At 39.4% G+C, this 15,988-nt stretch overlaps 1 protein-coding gene across 1 annotated transcript; it reads right to left on the bottom strand.

The window, feature by feature from the left end:
- Positions 1 to 4,427: 4,427 nt before the first annotated feature.
- On the bottom strand, positions 4,428 to 6,192 carry NEUTE1DRAFT_90365 (uncharacterized protein; the record flags this gene model as incomplete). The annotated part of the gene is made up of 3 exons (XM_009857603.1): positions 4,428 to 4,517; positions 4,600 to 4,673; positions 4,770 to 6,192. 3 exons carry the CDS (start codon positions 6,184 to 6,186, stop codon positions 4,428 to 4,430), a joined length of 1,581 nt encoding a protein of 526 aa, XP_009855905.1.
- Between the last annotated feature and the right edge of the window lie 9,796 nt (positions 6,193 to 15,988).

Raw genomic sequence — 15,988 nt, 5'->3', positions numbered from 1 at the left:
CCCCCCCCCCCCCCCCCCCCCAGCGATCATAACTGGAGTTATGCCAAGGCGAGCTCGTCCCCCCCCCCCGGCGTAAAATACCCTAACCCTTTTACGCGCTTTGCGTAGTCTGACCAGTGTAAGTCTGGTTACTGTGTACTTTAGTTCTTTGGCTCTCTCGACAGCTCGTACACTGTACATAGTGTTCATCAAAAGTACCGGTAGATGGGGACGGCGTGGCTTGCTTTCCCTTTGGCTCTTTGTCCGCCACCATCGGTCAAACCCATGAATTCGAAAACATGTGAGCACATGAGCACTTGATAAAAGTCTCGCCAGTTCACAATGTTGCTGTTTTTTCATTGACTTTATCTACCCCGTGTTCTGGGTGCCTGCTTGAATGAACCCTTTCGGACCCGTGTTAGAGATCATATGCCAAAAAGGAGGGCAGGCAGGCCGAGCATCTCATTTCGCAATTTCCCCCAGATCGTCAATTCTTTACCCAACTTGCCTCCCGGTTTCATCTCCGTCCTCCAGACACGGCGCCGGTTAGCCTAGCCCGATGCGAATGCGGGGGAAATGGATGTGGGTGGAGGAAGGCGTAGAGGAAGAACACCCTCTCTTGCTGCTATGGTGCCTTGTCCGAATGGGGTTTCGATCCTCACTTGCCTTGCCTTGTCGCTTGCAAAAGTCGCCGTCAACCTGGCGAACTGGCAAGCTGGCTCACTGTGGAGGCGGAGACTTGCGCTGGTGCTTTGCCGCGGGGAGGCACTCCAACATGAAGACTTTTGGAGCTCAACTGGAGCGGTGATTTCTGCGTCATTCCCTTGACCACAAGGCATATTTTGACCAAACGCTCGCGAGACGGACTTCAGTCTCGGCTTCGTCGAGGGATGCGGCATACCGGAGCGTTGGTGCTCATTGCGACTTTACAATCATGCGATGATGAATGCCCGAAGCGGGGATGGACATAGCCTGTCGTTACCTGCGAGTTCGATTATAGGCAATCGTTTTTGTTTGCGATTCATATTGCTAACATCAGCGATTGTCTGCAGATGTCTGAGTCCGAAAGTTTTGCGAGCGTGTGCGAGTGAGGGAGCGCCGATTTGCTACGAAAAGACGAGGGATATCAACTGAAGCCAAACAAGGTTAGAATAAGCTCCAAGCTTAAAAACCCGATCGTTAGTGATTTCCATGCGGAATGACTGCCAGAAGAGGATCGGGTCAGCTAGACTCTTGCCCCGCCAAGCCCGCAGACCCTGGGGTAGTAGTGCCAGGGGTCGAAGTGCTTTGGTCTGGGTGTGTCCAATTATCGGTCACGCCTTCGGCTCCTCTTGCAACGATTATGGAGCATGTGAAAATTGGGGCCTCTCTCACTGTTCCACCAGTTTTCGGGACGACAACCCCGGATACTAAAACATCGAACACCGGCACAGAAAAGGCGACGAAAAACATCCAAACGTCGAGAACGGAAACCGCAAAATCCCAACCGCCACAACGGCGATTTCTGCCCTACGAATGACTCAGAGACCAAAAGTCAATCTCCAAACTACTTGCCTGATGGCCATGAGCGATTCTCATATGCAAAAACGGTTGAAGCCAAGTTGATCCTGATCGATGATTCGGTCTGCAACCAACACACATTACTACATATGCGACTTGGCACCTCTGCATTGCGGCTAGCCAAACACGTTTGTGCTTACACCACTGCTTCAACGATGGTGGTAAACTTGGAGACCAATCCAGCCTTTCTAGAGACAACCAAGCACTTGTCAATGGTCCAAACCAAAGTTTCGAGGTCTGATATTGGTGGAGCTATGCCCAATTGGTTGACTTACATGACTTCTGGATGCGGATTGGCTCACGACGAAATGACAGGATAGCCGGTCTTGTAGAATGTTCCCAACGGATGGTTCCGGGCCTCCATCGGCACCTGTGTCAGATCTCTGGAAGGAACGACAACGAGAATCTCAATGGGCGATATAGAATTAAACGACGCCTTTGCCCGCCACACGAACTTCTCATTTTCGGGCCTAACGCAAGACCGGCAATTCGAGACCAACAACAACCACAGGCGACCCGGCACTGGACTTCCTTATTAGTTTACGAGGGCCTGTCCGTAGGCGCGGCCGTTGTGCAGGGCCTCCCTGATTATGGAATTTGACTTGCTGAATGTACTGCGTGGTCTTTCGGCCCTTTGTGGCTGTCCCACCTTCCCGGTCTAGATGGGAATTTTTGTCGACGGCCAACCAGATCTCGAAACCCCTGTGGCACTTCGCGGCTGTCCTTATCCCCAACTGTCGCTCCAGCCCACTTGGCCAGGAAAGACAGCAGCACCATATATCAAAGATGTCTAGTACTAAAAGGGGGCCTATGAATACCGAATTAGACGGTCAGTCAAATCAAAGTACAAACAATCGACGACGAACGAAGTCGACTTCTTGATTCTTGGCCACAACCAGCCTAGGAAAAAGTTCTCTCTGGACCCCTTCGTTCTTCAAGGAAGCAACTTCCGTTACACCACTTTGATGGTATCAGTCCTGGGCTAGGGGTCGGAAAGCCAAGCGCCATGTCAGTTGACTCGTTTGCGCAACGACCGTGACGTGAGAGTTGAATCTTTGGTCTTCACAATATCACCGCAAGGCACGGCCAGTCGCGTTCAGCTGGTCGGATCGCTGCTTCACTTTTCAATCAGTATGACGGCTAACCCCATCTTGATGATGACCCAAAGCAGCTTTACGTTTTCCTGCACAGATGATGTGCATCAACACAGACCAACGGCGTACACTAGGTAAGCCACCGGTTCCTATCATGCAGCTGCCATTCGTACTTTGCCTGACTAGTGGCTCAAGCTTCAACTCCTCAAGATAGGGTATATCAACAAAAAAACTAACCTGGTCAAAGATTTGCATAAATAGCATTGAGAAAACGACCCTTCATACTAATGGGATATTTTGGGATTTTTTTTTTCACGACCATCTTCGAGACACACAGCACGGTTCAAGTCTGACCATCCCAGAATTGCAACCTTCTGGCACATTGAGGGCACATCCCTTGCCACCACCCCTGATCTTGACGTCCAGCGGATGGACGCGCAGACGGGATACTCGGAAGCTATGACCAAGTCGGTCAGTTTCGCCGAGATATGATGCACTGTCAAATTGCCTCACCAGGTTTCCCTCTTGGATACGGGGCACCTAAGATCGGGAAGAAGGGCATCCTATCAGACGAACTAAACTGTTGTGATTGTGGCTTTGAGGCTGCGACAACGCAACACTGACATTGCCATGTCATCTCCGTAACAGTCGCTCCTTGGGTACCGAGGGTTGCACCATCTCCGCTAGCGAATGTTTGATAAACTGGTGGTTGTCACCAATCCAACAACTTTGAGACATCCACGGGAAAGTAAGTCCACAACTCTCTTATGGTTCTCTCTCGCCATCTGATTAAAATGCTTTTCGTGCCCTTGGTGGGCAAATATCACAAAGAGGACCGTTGATCTTGAAACATGAGTACCTGCGTACCTGTACATAGTCTACAAAATCTCGAGGCCAAGTTCTCTTAGCGAAGCAGATCTACTCGAGCTAATCCAAACTCAAGCTGTCGTCTCCATAGCCAAAATACAAGGACGAATGGTGTACAAAAAGACTGGCAACCATGCTTCGTTTGATCGTTACGATATTACCATCGTTCATATCTCCCTTGAACGGGATAGCCATATTTTGTTGATCAAAGCCAGAAAGATCACCAGCGTGACCATTTCAGGGATTCGAATCACCAGCTTCGCAAACGTTACTGTGCAATGGCTCTCCGCATCTCCACCTCGGGGATCCCCACAACCATACACAAGGTAGAGCCACCAGGCAGCGGACACAAAGTCCGCAACTCCAATGGTTCGTCCGAAGTCTCTGTGTAGTGTGTGCGCTAGAGAATTAGCACTTGTGGAGCGTCACAGTTGAAGATCTGATAGCAAACTGAATCTCCGTACGGCATCTCCTCCGCACTTTGCTCTTGGATGGTCACCACCCCACGTGTCGAAAACGATTATATTTTTTTCTCCTTTTTTTTTTCTGAACCTCGGATGCTCGGTTATGAACACCAGAGATTTTGGAGATATTACAGCGCTCTGGGCCGATCAGATGCCACTTAAATACCGCCAGGCTCCGCCCCCGCTTCCCCAGGATCGGCCCATGGTTGCCAAGACCTGGGGTAGACACCATCACGCGCGCAAACCCCCCCTTTCCTTTGTTCATGGAGCGGGTACTTTGAGATACTTCACTTTTGGAGGCTCGGAAGGGGATCCAGTTGTGATCGTATCACTTCCGACCAGTTGCGCGCACTGTCAACTTCCCAAACTTCCCCGCGTTTGACGGTGCCGGATCCATCGTGACAAGCCACCGCCATGTTCAGACACGCATCACAGGCTCAATGGCCGCGCTTACTCATTCAGTTCAGAGCTTGGCACGAGATGTCCACAACCCGTTCTTGTCGAGACCGGCATCCCCATCAAAGATGTCTCGCTCGACTTTTCGGGTGTTGATCTGTGTGGCTAAGTTAGAGACTCATCAAAAGATGCCATGGCGAAGGGGCAGCAATAAATGTGTCAAAACGGAATAGACATACGAATCGTGGGCCAAGATCATTCACCGTCTTTGCTCCCAAAAGCTTCATGCATGTAATGATCTCCTGCTGAAGGACTGTTTGTCGTGTTAGCAAAGTGTCGACATATCCGTCGCATGTAAAAGACCACAAGGAAGTGCATCCAAAGTCATTGTGTACCAAGCACCACTTACTATCAAAGGTTCTCTCAACACCCTGCCATCCACCAGCCCCAAGCCCCCAAAGCGCCGCCCTCCCCACACCGACCGCCTTCGCACCCAAACACAATGCCTTCACCACATCCGTCCCCCTCTTGACCCCGCCATCAATCCACACCTCGACCGCCCCAAACACCTCCGGGCAGTACTTCCTGATCTCCAACAAGGTATGCACCGCCGGCGGCGCCGTGTCCAGCGCGCGCCCGCCATGATTCGAAAGGATGATCGCTTTCACAGTGCCCGGGTGTTTCCTCGCATACTGCGCCGCCAGGTATGCATCTTCATGCGTCTGGATGCCCTTCAACACAATTGGCAAATCCGTATGCTTGGACAGCCAGGGAAGCGTTGTCTCCCACGTCAAGTCGGCCGCGGTGCCCCAGAACAGCTGTTGCCCCACGCCGCCGCCGCCGGGCTTCTTTTCGGCGTCCGTCTTGGCGTTGCTGGCGGACTCGACAAACTCGCCTGCCGCTTCAAGGTTGGACTTTTCGTCGTGCTCGCGCTTGCCCGGGTGTGGCGCGTCGAGGGTGAGGACGATGCACTTGAAGTGGTCGCGCAGCTTGTTGATGCGCGCCAGCATTGCCTCGGATTTTGAGCGGGTCGTCTGCACGTACAGCTGCCAGCCAAAGACGGCTCCCGGCACGGCCTCGGCCACGATTTGCTCGGGCGTCATGGATGCGTTGTTGCTGACTAGCTGCATGGCCCCGAACGAGGAGATGCCCTTGGCGATGCCGGCTTCGCCGTCCGGGTGCGCCAGACGGGCCAGCGCCGCGGGCGAGACGTAGAGTGGTGTGCCGACCTTGTGGCCCAACAACGTGGTGGAGGTGTCGGCCTTTGTGCAGTCGATGAAGACGCGCGGGCGCAGAAGGATGTCCCGAAAGGCGCGGGTGTTGTGGGTCTTGGTGTAAAGGTCATCGGCGGCGGAGAAATAATAGGACCAGCACTTTTTGGAGACCTGAGTCTTGGCTGCTGCTTCGATCTCGTCAAGGTTGAGGAGGGTGTGGAGCGGCGGCGGCGCGGCTTTCTCGGATTGCTGGGCTGAGGTGGTGTGCGTGGTGGTCCCCATGGCCGAGCCTGTTGCCTTTGCGCGGGCTTCGCTTTCTTTCTGGTGAAGCTTGGCTAGCGATGCGTCGTCAATGATGCCTAGCTTGGCCTCGGGCTTGAGGTTCTCCTCGAGCGTGCCTGGCGGGTGAATCGGATCATACTCGGTCGTGGCATCACGGCCGGCGAGCTGGAGGATGATTTTGTCGCCGGCCGGGTGGGAGGGCAGAAATTCCGTCACGTCATAGACATTGCCGTAGAGGACTACCCAGCAGCTCTTTGGCGATCGATGTTTAGCAACTGTGTACCAGATAAGTATTGACTCCGTAGGAAGATGGGTGAGGTGGGTTTCCATTGCATACCTTCTTCTGCTGTGAACACTTTTGGTGGTTGGGTCATGATTGCTGGCTGAGCTGGACGCAAGAACAACAGAAGGTAATAAAGGTCAAAAGTAGCAGAACGCAAGGTCTAGCTGGACATCATGATTCCATTGCTATATGTAGGTAGGTCTCGAGAAGACTCATGATTTGGTGGGATTGGATTCTTCCATCTTAGCCGTCCGGTCACGCGGGGTCCCTTTCTGCTGTAAATCGCGTCAATCACCTCTCCATATGTGGTTGGTTGAATATTCCGATAATACCTACACACTGACTGATTAGTAGTGAGCGCCTCTACCTACACTGCCCTGGCGCCCAAGAGCAGCCCCTGCGTCGCATGGCATCGGGGCTTGTTTTCTCCACATCGGGGGGAAAAGATGGGGGTCACGGCTCCGACAATGGGAAGATGGAAGTATGGGGTATACCGGACCGGGTGATTGAAGACCGAGGCAGGCCCATATCTATCCCGAGAGAAGCCAGTGTTTCTTTCCGGTGTCCCTTCCTCAGGCCAAGTACTCAGCTATGGTACCGTCCCATCTTGCCTACTACGCAATATGTACACTTGCGAGACTTGTTATCCTCCATGCTGGGAGCCAGGGGGTGGACTTACACATACCCTCACCTATGTATGCCCATCATCACCAACAACAAGGACCCCTTGTATGTACTCGAGCCTCAATCAACCACAAAACCCACAAATCCCCAGCGGGTGGAGGATATGTACAGAATCTATTTGAATCGGCCCGCTTGCCGGCATGGGCAATCAAGAACTCCATCTGGCGGAGTTCTCCCGGTCTCAACACGGACACACTTTTTAGTACGGCTCCGCTCGGCGCCGTGGCCTTCTGGTATGTGAACGTTTTGTTGTTTCGGTGCCTGGGCGTCTTTAAATTTTTTTTTTTTTTAAATTTTTTTTTTTTTTTTTGTACCGCTTGTTACCTAGGAACCCTTGTGGCAACAGACCCTGAGGATGTCGTTTGCCCCTGTTTATCTAGGGTCGACATACGGTTGTATGTCTGCCCGCTGTGAAGGCGTGGTGGTGAGGGTTAGTCCCTGGACCCGGTTGCCGTACGTGTACGGTGGCCCAAGTCTGGGTTATGCTCAATTGACAGAATCTCGTTCAAAAAAAGTCCGTGCCAGCTACAAGTATTAAATACGCGCCCGGGCGCGTTAATATAGATTCAGTTTGATAATCAAATGTTTCTCATATTATATACCACCCTACTTCCTTCTATACGTTAATATATATAAATACTTTCCCTATAATAACAACGCACCAACTATTAGCAATGCAAATATACTATAATTAATCACAATTAATTAGTACGTATATAATATATATAATAATAATGTATATTTATATTCAACTAACGTTCGAGAAAGCAAAAATATCCAACGACGGCGCTGCCGCTTTAGTAGCAATATTGCGCCCGTATACCTTTAAAAGTAAGTCTATTACAGATAATATAAACGAGAATAAAGCTTTAAACGAATTCGATAGTACCTAGCCCTAAGAGAAACGCCTCCGCTATGCTATAAAAAAGCTCCTTAATTGTAAGGTTAATAAAGCCCGTGCTATTGTAGTAAATTATAAGGTAAATACTATTATTAAAGTTAATTAATTAGTATTAAAAATAATTAAAGTTAATGGTTAGTAATAGATTATTATCCGCCGCCTTTCTCTTAAAGTATATTAGAAGAGGGGAGAATATATTATATTTAAATCAAAATAGGAACGTCTAGAATAATTTATTAATTTTATTCGTTATCTTTTTAGTGTAAAGATTAATAAATGTACCTATAGTAAATATATATTGCTTATTAACTCTAATCCCTTTTTCGAATATATTTCTAGTAGTAAGATTACTAGTAAGGGCGTCTATACGAATTGCTACTATAAAGGCGAAGGTAAAGGTTGTTCCTTGCGTAAGGGTATGTATATGATTTTATTTTTTAGTTTTGGTTATAATTATTTATTAATTTTTAATTTAGATTTCGAATTGGAGAAAAAGAAGGTGAAGGATAAAAAAATCCCTTTCTCTACTAAAACTATCCGTAGTTGTAAGGTTAAAGATTTAGAGAGAGTTTTGGTTTGGATTTGTATTGAGATTGCGGATTGTAAGATTGATATATAGAATTAAATTATAACTTTAAGTAACTCTAAATTAATAGTTTAAATATAATACCTACGTTTAAATAATTACTTAATATATTATAACGATTTTACAATAAGATTTCTAATCTTATATCTATAAAACTTTAAAACTAATTCTTATAAAGGGAATTTTATTAAAGAATTTAAATAAACAATTATATAATATAATATAAATAATAGAACTCAAAAGTTATATAATTATTTAAAATAATTATCACGGGGCAAGGGCACCGTTATAGGTAAGCTACGATATTCGTTATTGTACGAAGGAAGCAAGAGGAGAGTGTACGCCAGCCTGGTCTTATGGGTAGGGTTGTGTAGCCCGGTAGAGTGGGTTATATAGAGCCTCAATACCTAGGCCGGTACTAGTACTATAGTACGGCTTAGAGTACGTAATATAGCTTAGTATAGGGTATATAATCTAGCCGTATAATACTACCTCCCTCTAGAACGCTCCTACTATAAAAATATTATTTAAATACATTATTTTGCCTAAAGTAGATTCTCCCGGGTTCCTTATTAATACGCCTAATTGTATTGCAGTAAAAAGTCTTAGCGCCCGTACTAAGGCGGGAGGCTGCTTAGCGCTCTAACTCCCGCTTAGGGGTAGAATACTAACCAAAATATTGCTAATCTAACCCTTCCACCGTAAAAATTATTATTACCCTCAATAATCTATCTATACGTTGGGAACTAGTTTAAAACGCTCTAATTATTATATATAGAGAACTTTAATAATTCTTATTATTATTAGCTCTATTGGGGGTATTATAGGGACGGCTATAGTATAATGGTTTACGTAGAACGCTTATAGCCGCTACTAATATAAATTTGAAAGCTCGCGCGTTTAATTCCCTACTAATAACTATTTTTCGTATAAACGCTCAAATATATATTACTAATATCTTTTAAATCCTTTTTATTTTCCAATCTTATCCGTTGTAAATTTCTAGTATTGAAGTATAGGCCGTTCGGGGGAATAGGAGATGTAAAACTGCTATAAAACGTACTATCTTTCAGTACTATTAATAATTGCCCTATAAAAGGGTATACTATAAGGTATTTAATTAGGGTACGTAGAATAAATCGTATTAAATTCCTTTCTTTTTATTAAGTTTTTATCCTTTTTATTATACGACCCAAATATTTCGTTTAAATAGTTAATATATATTTAAATTAATATTAAAATTAAATAGTAAGGGTATAATATAAAATAAAGGGATTATTATTAGTAAGTCTAAGGATAATTTCTTTTTTAATCTCCCTTTATTCTATCTCCTTTTAACCTACGCTAATAGTAGTAGTATATTAGAGTAGGAATTATAATACTTCTAAATAATCTTGTTATATCTTTCTAAGTCCTTAGTTAGTTATTATATTAATTTATTAATATCTTTCTATTTGATTTAATATATCCAACGGCCGTTATTTACTTTACTATAGCCTATAATATATTTAAATTCCTACTCCTACTATTTACTATCGTTATTATCGTTAATCCTTATTATAAACCTCCCTTAGTTAGTTAGAATATTTTATTCAATTTCTCGTTGCCTAGGAAGTCCTACTATTTCCTATAGTTTAATTATTAATACGTAAAATACGGGGTTGACCTTTATATCTCTAGGGAATTAGAGCTTAACCCGGTAGGAATTATAATTTAGTATTATAAAAGGGCCTTCAAATTTAAGTACTAGCTTTATTTATAACCGCCTAATAATAAAATTCTTAGTATTAAGTAGTATTTTATTACCGGCCTTATACTTAGGGGCGTTTATATAATATTTATTTACTTAGGCTTTACACCGGTTTTACACTTATTTAAATAATACAATAATACCCTCTAGTATAGTTTAAAATCGGTTAGCTACCTCTAAAACTTTGAAGAACTCTTTTCTTTAAACTTCCATTAAATTTAGGAGGTATAATTTAAACAGCTCCGTACCTATCCGTAGATAGAAATTATAATTCGTATAGAAGGGGTTAATACTAGTAATTTCTAAAATTATATTATTATAAGTAAATTTAGCTAAGAGTAACTAATCTACCTAATTATTTTAAGCCTAATTAATATAGAGCTTTAAATATTATTCTATTTCTATATTAATCCTCTCGGTTTATTTATTAGTTTAAGAATAGAAGGCTAATAAGAATTTTACTATAATACCTAATCTCTTATACAAAACTCTCTAAAGTCTAAAAATAAATTATAAACCCCTATTTAATATAACGTTATTAAATAGCCCGTAGATACTATAGATCTTTTCGATAAACCTCTCTACTAATTTATTTATTTCTAGAATTTCTATAGGGATATAGTACTACATCTTTATTAATCAGTCAACTACAATAGCGATATAGTGGTAGGTCCGTCCCTATCTAGTGTAGGGTATTATAAATATTATATAGTCGATTAAAATTTATAATTATATCTTTAGAGATATAAAAAACGGTTTTAAATATCTTATAAGTAAGTATTTTAATAACTTCTTCTTAATATAAATTAGATAGGCTTTATAGAATTCTTTAATAAATTAGTATATCCCTAACTAATAGTAGGATTTATTAAATACTTTATAGGTCCTTTTACGGCCGGAGTATCCTCCTAGTCTAGCGGTATATACTTTATGAATTGATTATAATTAGGTTATTGTTAGGGTCGATTAGTATTTGTTTTTCGGCGCCCTTCCGCTAATAAACCCGGCCCTACCGTATTGAATATTCTACGAATATAATTTTAAAATATTTTTTAATCTCTAAGGTCCAGCTTCGTTGGTTATCTTTTTATAAGCATAAGATTATCTCCTATATAAAGTTTAATTTAGTATAACTATCGTCGATAAGGTTATTTATTAATTTCAATATATCCAATTCGTATAAATTAAATTCCTAAAGATTTAAATCTTAATTATAGTAGCCTTAATAGACTTCCTCTATAACGCGTAAATACAAATAGGCCGTATTTAGTTTATCTCCCTCTTTGAAAATTACTAAATCGAAATAATCTAGGTTAATAAATAGCCTTTTTCTAACTACTAGCCTTTTATCTTTCTTATTCTATAATTTATTTTCCAGTTTCCTACTTAGGGCGTTGGGTCTTATATTCTTAGGACCTTTCTGGTAAATAATACAGAAATTAAAGCGGCTAAGGAATTTAACTTATTATATATACCTTAGTATTAATTACTTAATTATTACAAACGTTTTAAAATTCTTATAGTCGGTAATAACCTCGACTTACTTTTATATATCCTCTAATTCCGGAGTCTATTCTTCTCATACCTTTATAATAGCGAATAATTCTTTATTATAAATATTATAATTATACTCTATTACTATATATTTAATTGAGAAGTAGGTTATTAAGTAGAGAACATTATCGTCTCCCTACTATAAGAGAGTACCTCCTAATACCCAATTAGAGGCGTCCGTCTTAATAATTATTCTTTTTATCTAATTATAAATTTTCAAAACTAATATTGTAGTAAATACTTTCTTTAAATTATTAAAAGCTTCTTAATATTCAATATCCTAATACTACTTTATTATTTTCTTTATTAGGTCGTATAATAGTTTAACTATACTAGAAAAGTCTTTAATAAAACGCCGGTAGAAGTTTATAAAGTTTAGAAAAGACTATAGCGACCTCTTAGATTCTAATACTTCCTATAAAATTATAGCTTTAACCTTCTTTATATTTATTTTAATACCTCTTAATATAATAATTAGATTAAAATATTTTGTTCTAATTATATAGAATTTATATTTATTAATATTAATTTACAACCTAATTCATTCGAGACGATCCAATACGTTTAAAATATATTTAATATAATCTTCCTCGTTGTCCAAATAAATTAAAATATTATTTAAATAAACCGTAGCGAATTTATTTAAAGTATTATATAAGACGTCGTTAATAAAGTTCTAAAAGGTTACTAGGGTGCTTTATAAATTAAAGGGATATACTAATAATTTATATAGCCCGAATTTGGTAATAAATACTATTAGCTATTTATAACCCTTATAAATTCGGATCCGGTTAAACGCCGTAATAATATCGAACTTAGTAAATATCTTTACTTTATAAATAGTATTTAGAATTTCCTTAATTAGGGGGAGGGGGTATTGGGTTTTAAGGGTTATATTATTAATACTATAGTAGTCGACGTAAATTCGTACGCCGCCGCCCGGCTTCTTTGCTAATAATACTAAGGAGGCTATTAGTAATTAGAACAGTCTAATAAATTTCTATTTAAGGTTCTTATCTAACTACTTTTTAATTACTTCTAATTCTAATAAGGAGAATAGGCGTAAATAGGCGTTAAGTAGTTCTATACTAGGGATTAACTCAATCTTATAATTATAGGAGCGGTATTAGGGTATAATTTTTACTTCCTTAGAGTTTACTATATTCTAGTATCTATAGTAGTATGCTAATATTTTAGCTTTAATTTACCCCTCGGTTATTCGTAGTTTATTTATCTTCTTATAGAATTTTTTAGCGTTATCCTCCATAATTCTTACTATAATGTCGCTGGCATTTTCTTAGAGAACCCTAAGAAAGTAATTTATAAATTACTCTCTATATTTAATACTATTACCTACGTAGATTTCGTTGTATATCTTTTTTATAATTTCCATTTTATTAGGGTTCTCTTAATTATTAATAATTTCCACTTCTAACTTCCTTAAAGCCTTATTAATTTCACCTTTAATAATTACTATAACTTCGAGGTTCTTTATCTTAATTGCAAAATTAAAGCTAGCGGCGTTAAATGCTACAATATTATTAGGGTTAATAAGAATATTACTAATATCTATAAATCTTATAAATAATAGTACTAATAGTCTTCTCTCGGGATTTAGGGCCCTAATACGTTTACTACTAATAATTCGGTATAGGATAGGCTTAATCGACTATACAAATTATAATAGTATATTAGGGATTATTACCGTCTAACTTCCTTTAAATAACTAGGTAGACTAAAGTTATTTAGAATCTATACCTTAAACTTTACCGACCCTTTATATTAATCTAGATTTCTTATATTTGAAGGTTCTACAAATTAGTAATTAGTTCTCCTCGGCCGCTTTAATAATTTACTCCTCCTCGGCCGTTTCAATAGTTTATTCCTCCTCAGCCGCTTTAACGGCTTATTCCTCCTCGGCCGCTTCAACGGTTTACTCCTCTTCGATTGCCTTAACGGTTTACTTAATAATATTCCTAATTACTACTTCCCTTAATACCTTAGGGGTTCGTATTTAAAAGTTTAGCGTAGCTATAAGTATATAGGTATTTCTATACTTATAATTGAATTTAAACTCCCCTTTCTCCCAATCTATAGATAAATTATATTATTAAAACTATAATAGACTTAGGATAATAGGGTTTTTTAGGGATAAAGTAAAAATGAGTAACTTAATCTCTTTATTATATAGTCCGATTTATATAACTACCTTTATAGAATTAGTAATATAGGTATTAATATTACCGTTAGCTAGTTGTAATAATTTTGGTTAGTCGAACTTTATTATAAGTATTTAATTTCTTTTAATAAATTTAATATTAATAAAACCTTTACTTATATAATTACTATTAATTAGGGCTGGGTATTATACTTTACATTTACTATAAAGAAAGTAATTTAAAAGGAGGATAAATTTCTCTAATTTAACTATTACTAAATTAATAAATAATAATTCTAGTACTTTATTTCCCTAGTCCTAGTATAATTCCCTATTTATAATTAGGTATCCCTCTACTCCCAAGTCCTCGCTTCTCTTCCTACCTTCTTATAACAATTGCTTCCATTTACGATTTAGTATAGAAGTTCAGTATTTTCTAATTTATCGGTCTCTTTAATTACTTTAGCGTTAGTATTAGTAGTATTAGCGGTATTAAGATTATTATTATTACCGCTATAACCGTTTTAACTAGCTTTCTTCTTCTTAATACCTTCTAGGATAGGGTTAATCCTCGTACCTTCAATATCGCCTTTACTATCTCCAATATTGATAAAGTTCTAATATTTCCTCTAATTATAGCCAACCTTACTATATCGCTAATATTTATCCAACTCCTATCGCTTCTTTTACAAAGCTTAAAGAATTAAACGCTTATTAATAATCTCGAGCTTATCTAAATCTATAGAGTCGTTACTTTAGGATATAGTTTTACCTTCGGAATTGCCCCCCTTATTACCGCCGGAGTTACCGCCGCCGGAATTATTACCGCCGGAGGATAAATTAAATATCTTCTTTTAGAAGGCCTCTTCCTCTTAGCGCCTAGCCAATTTACCAAATAATATAAATTATCACTAGAAATCTTCGCTATTAAGAATATTAAATTAGTAAATAATTAATACTTTAAATTAATCCGTAACTTTCTAGCGAAGTATAAACACCTACATAGCGTTACCTATATTGCAACGGTCGGTATTTAAAGCAAACTTATTAATAAAATCTTAGAATAACAACTTTATCTTAAGCTTTTGTAGGGTACGGTCGACTTCTACCTTTATATTTATAGTATTATACCGGCCGTCGAAATATTTAATAAATTTCTCAGCCGTCTTCTATTTTTATAAATTAATATATTTATTAGTAAGAACAATTTATATATCTGGCTTAATAATAAATATAGGGGTTTTACTTAAATAAACAAAGATATATATAAATTTATTATACTCGGTAGGGAAGTACTATCTATTATAGGCCCAATATAGGCGAATTTTAGTATACTAGGTAGTATAGGCTACATTACAATCCTTAGGAATTAAATTAGAAGTATCGAATATTTTAGGATTAGTAAATATACAGCGTTGTATATTATTAGTAGGTTCGATATAGCCGGGGCCAGTCGGGACTCCTCTACTATTAATACCTCCGCCGAATCCGCTATTGAAGCTTCCGCCGCCTCCGTTACCTAAACTATTAGAATTAGCAGCGTTTAAATCTTTAACTATAGTATTAAGGCCGTCGTTAGCCGTCTTAAATACAACGACTTTATCCTATAGGGAGTAAACCTATACTTTGAAGATAGTGTTATTATTAAGAAGCTTTATTATTTTAATATTATAATTAGTATAGAATACTTCTTTAGCTTTAAATTCTTTAAACTAACCCTCGGCTTCAATTCTCTAATAGATAATATTATTCTAGAGGTTCCTCTAAATTTAAATATAAACCCGTTCGTCTACTTCCTGCCTAAATATCTCTTAATAATAGTTAGTACGGGTTATATTAAAGGCCTCCGTAATAGTATTGATAATAGCTTTAAAAATTAGGAGGGGAATAATATTAGTAGTATATTAACAAAAGATAATAGGGTATATATTAACGGGTTTACTAGTATAGAAGCTATTATAGAAATAGGCCCAAACGATTTTACGGTCATTATTACCGCTATAGAAACGTAAAGCTAATATTACTATCTTATTATCAATAATCGTACCCTCGGGGTCGATATAGGGTAAAACTCTTATTCCTAGGAATATAAAATCCGGGCTATAAAAGTTAAAGCCGGGTAGGTAATTAGGGGAGGGAGCCTGTAAGCCTTATTCAGTAGGGATAGGTTAATCGTTAGCTATATTATAATTGAACGCCATCGTTTAATTAATAAT

Source organism: Neurospora tetrasperma, assembly GCF_000213175.1.
Source record: "Neurospora tetrasperma FGSC 2508 unplaced genomic scaffold NEUTE1scaffold_81, whole genome shotgun sequence".
NCBI lineage: Eukaryota > Fungi > Ascomycota > Sordariomycetes > Sordariales > Sordariaceae > Neurospora > Neurospora tetrasperma.
This window is presented reverse-complemented; position numbering and strand designations above follow the sequence as displayed.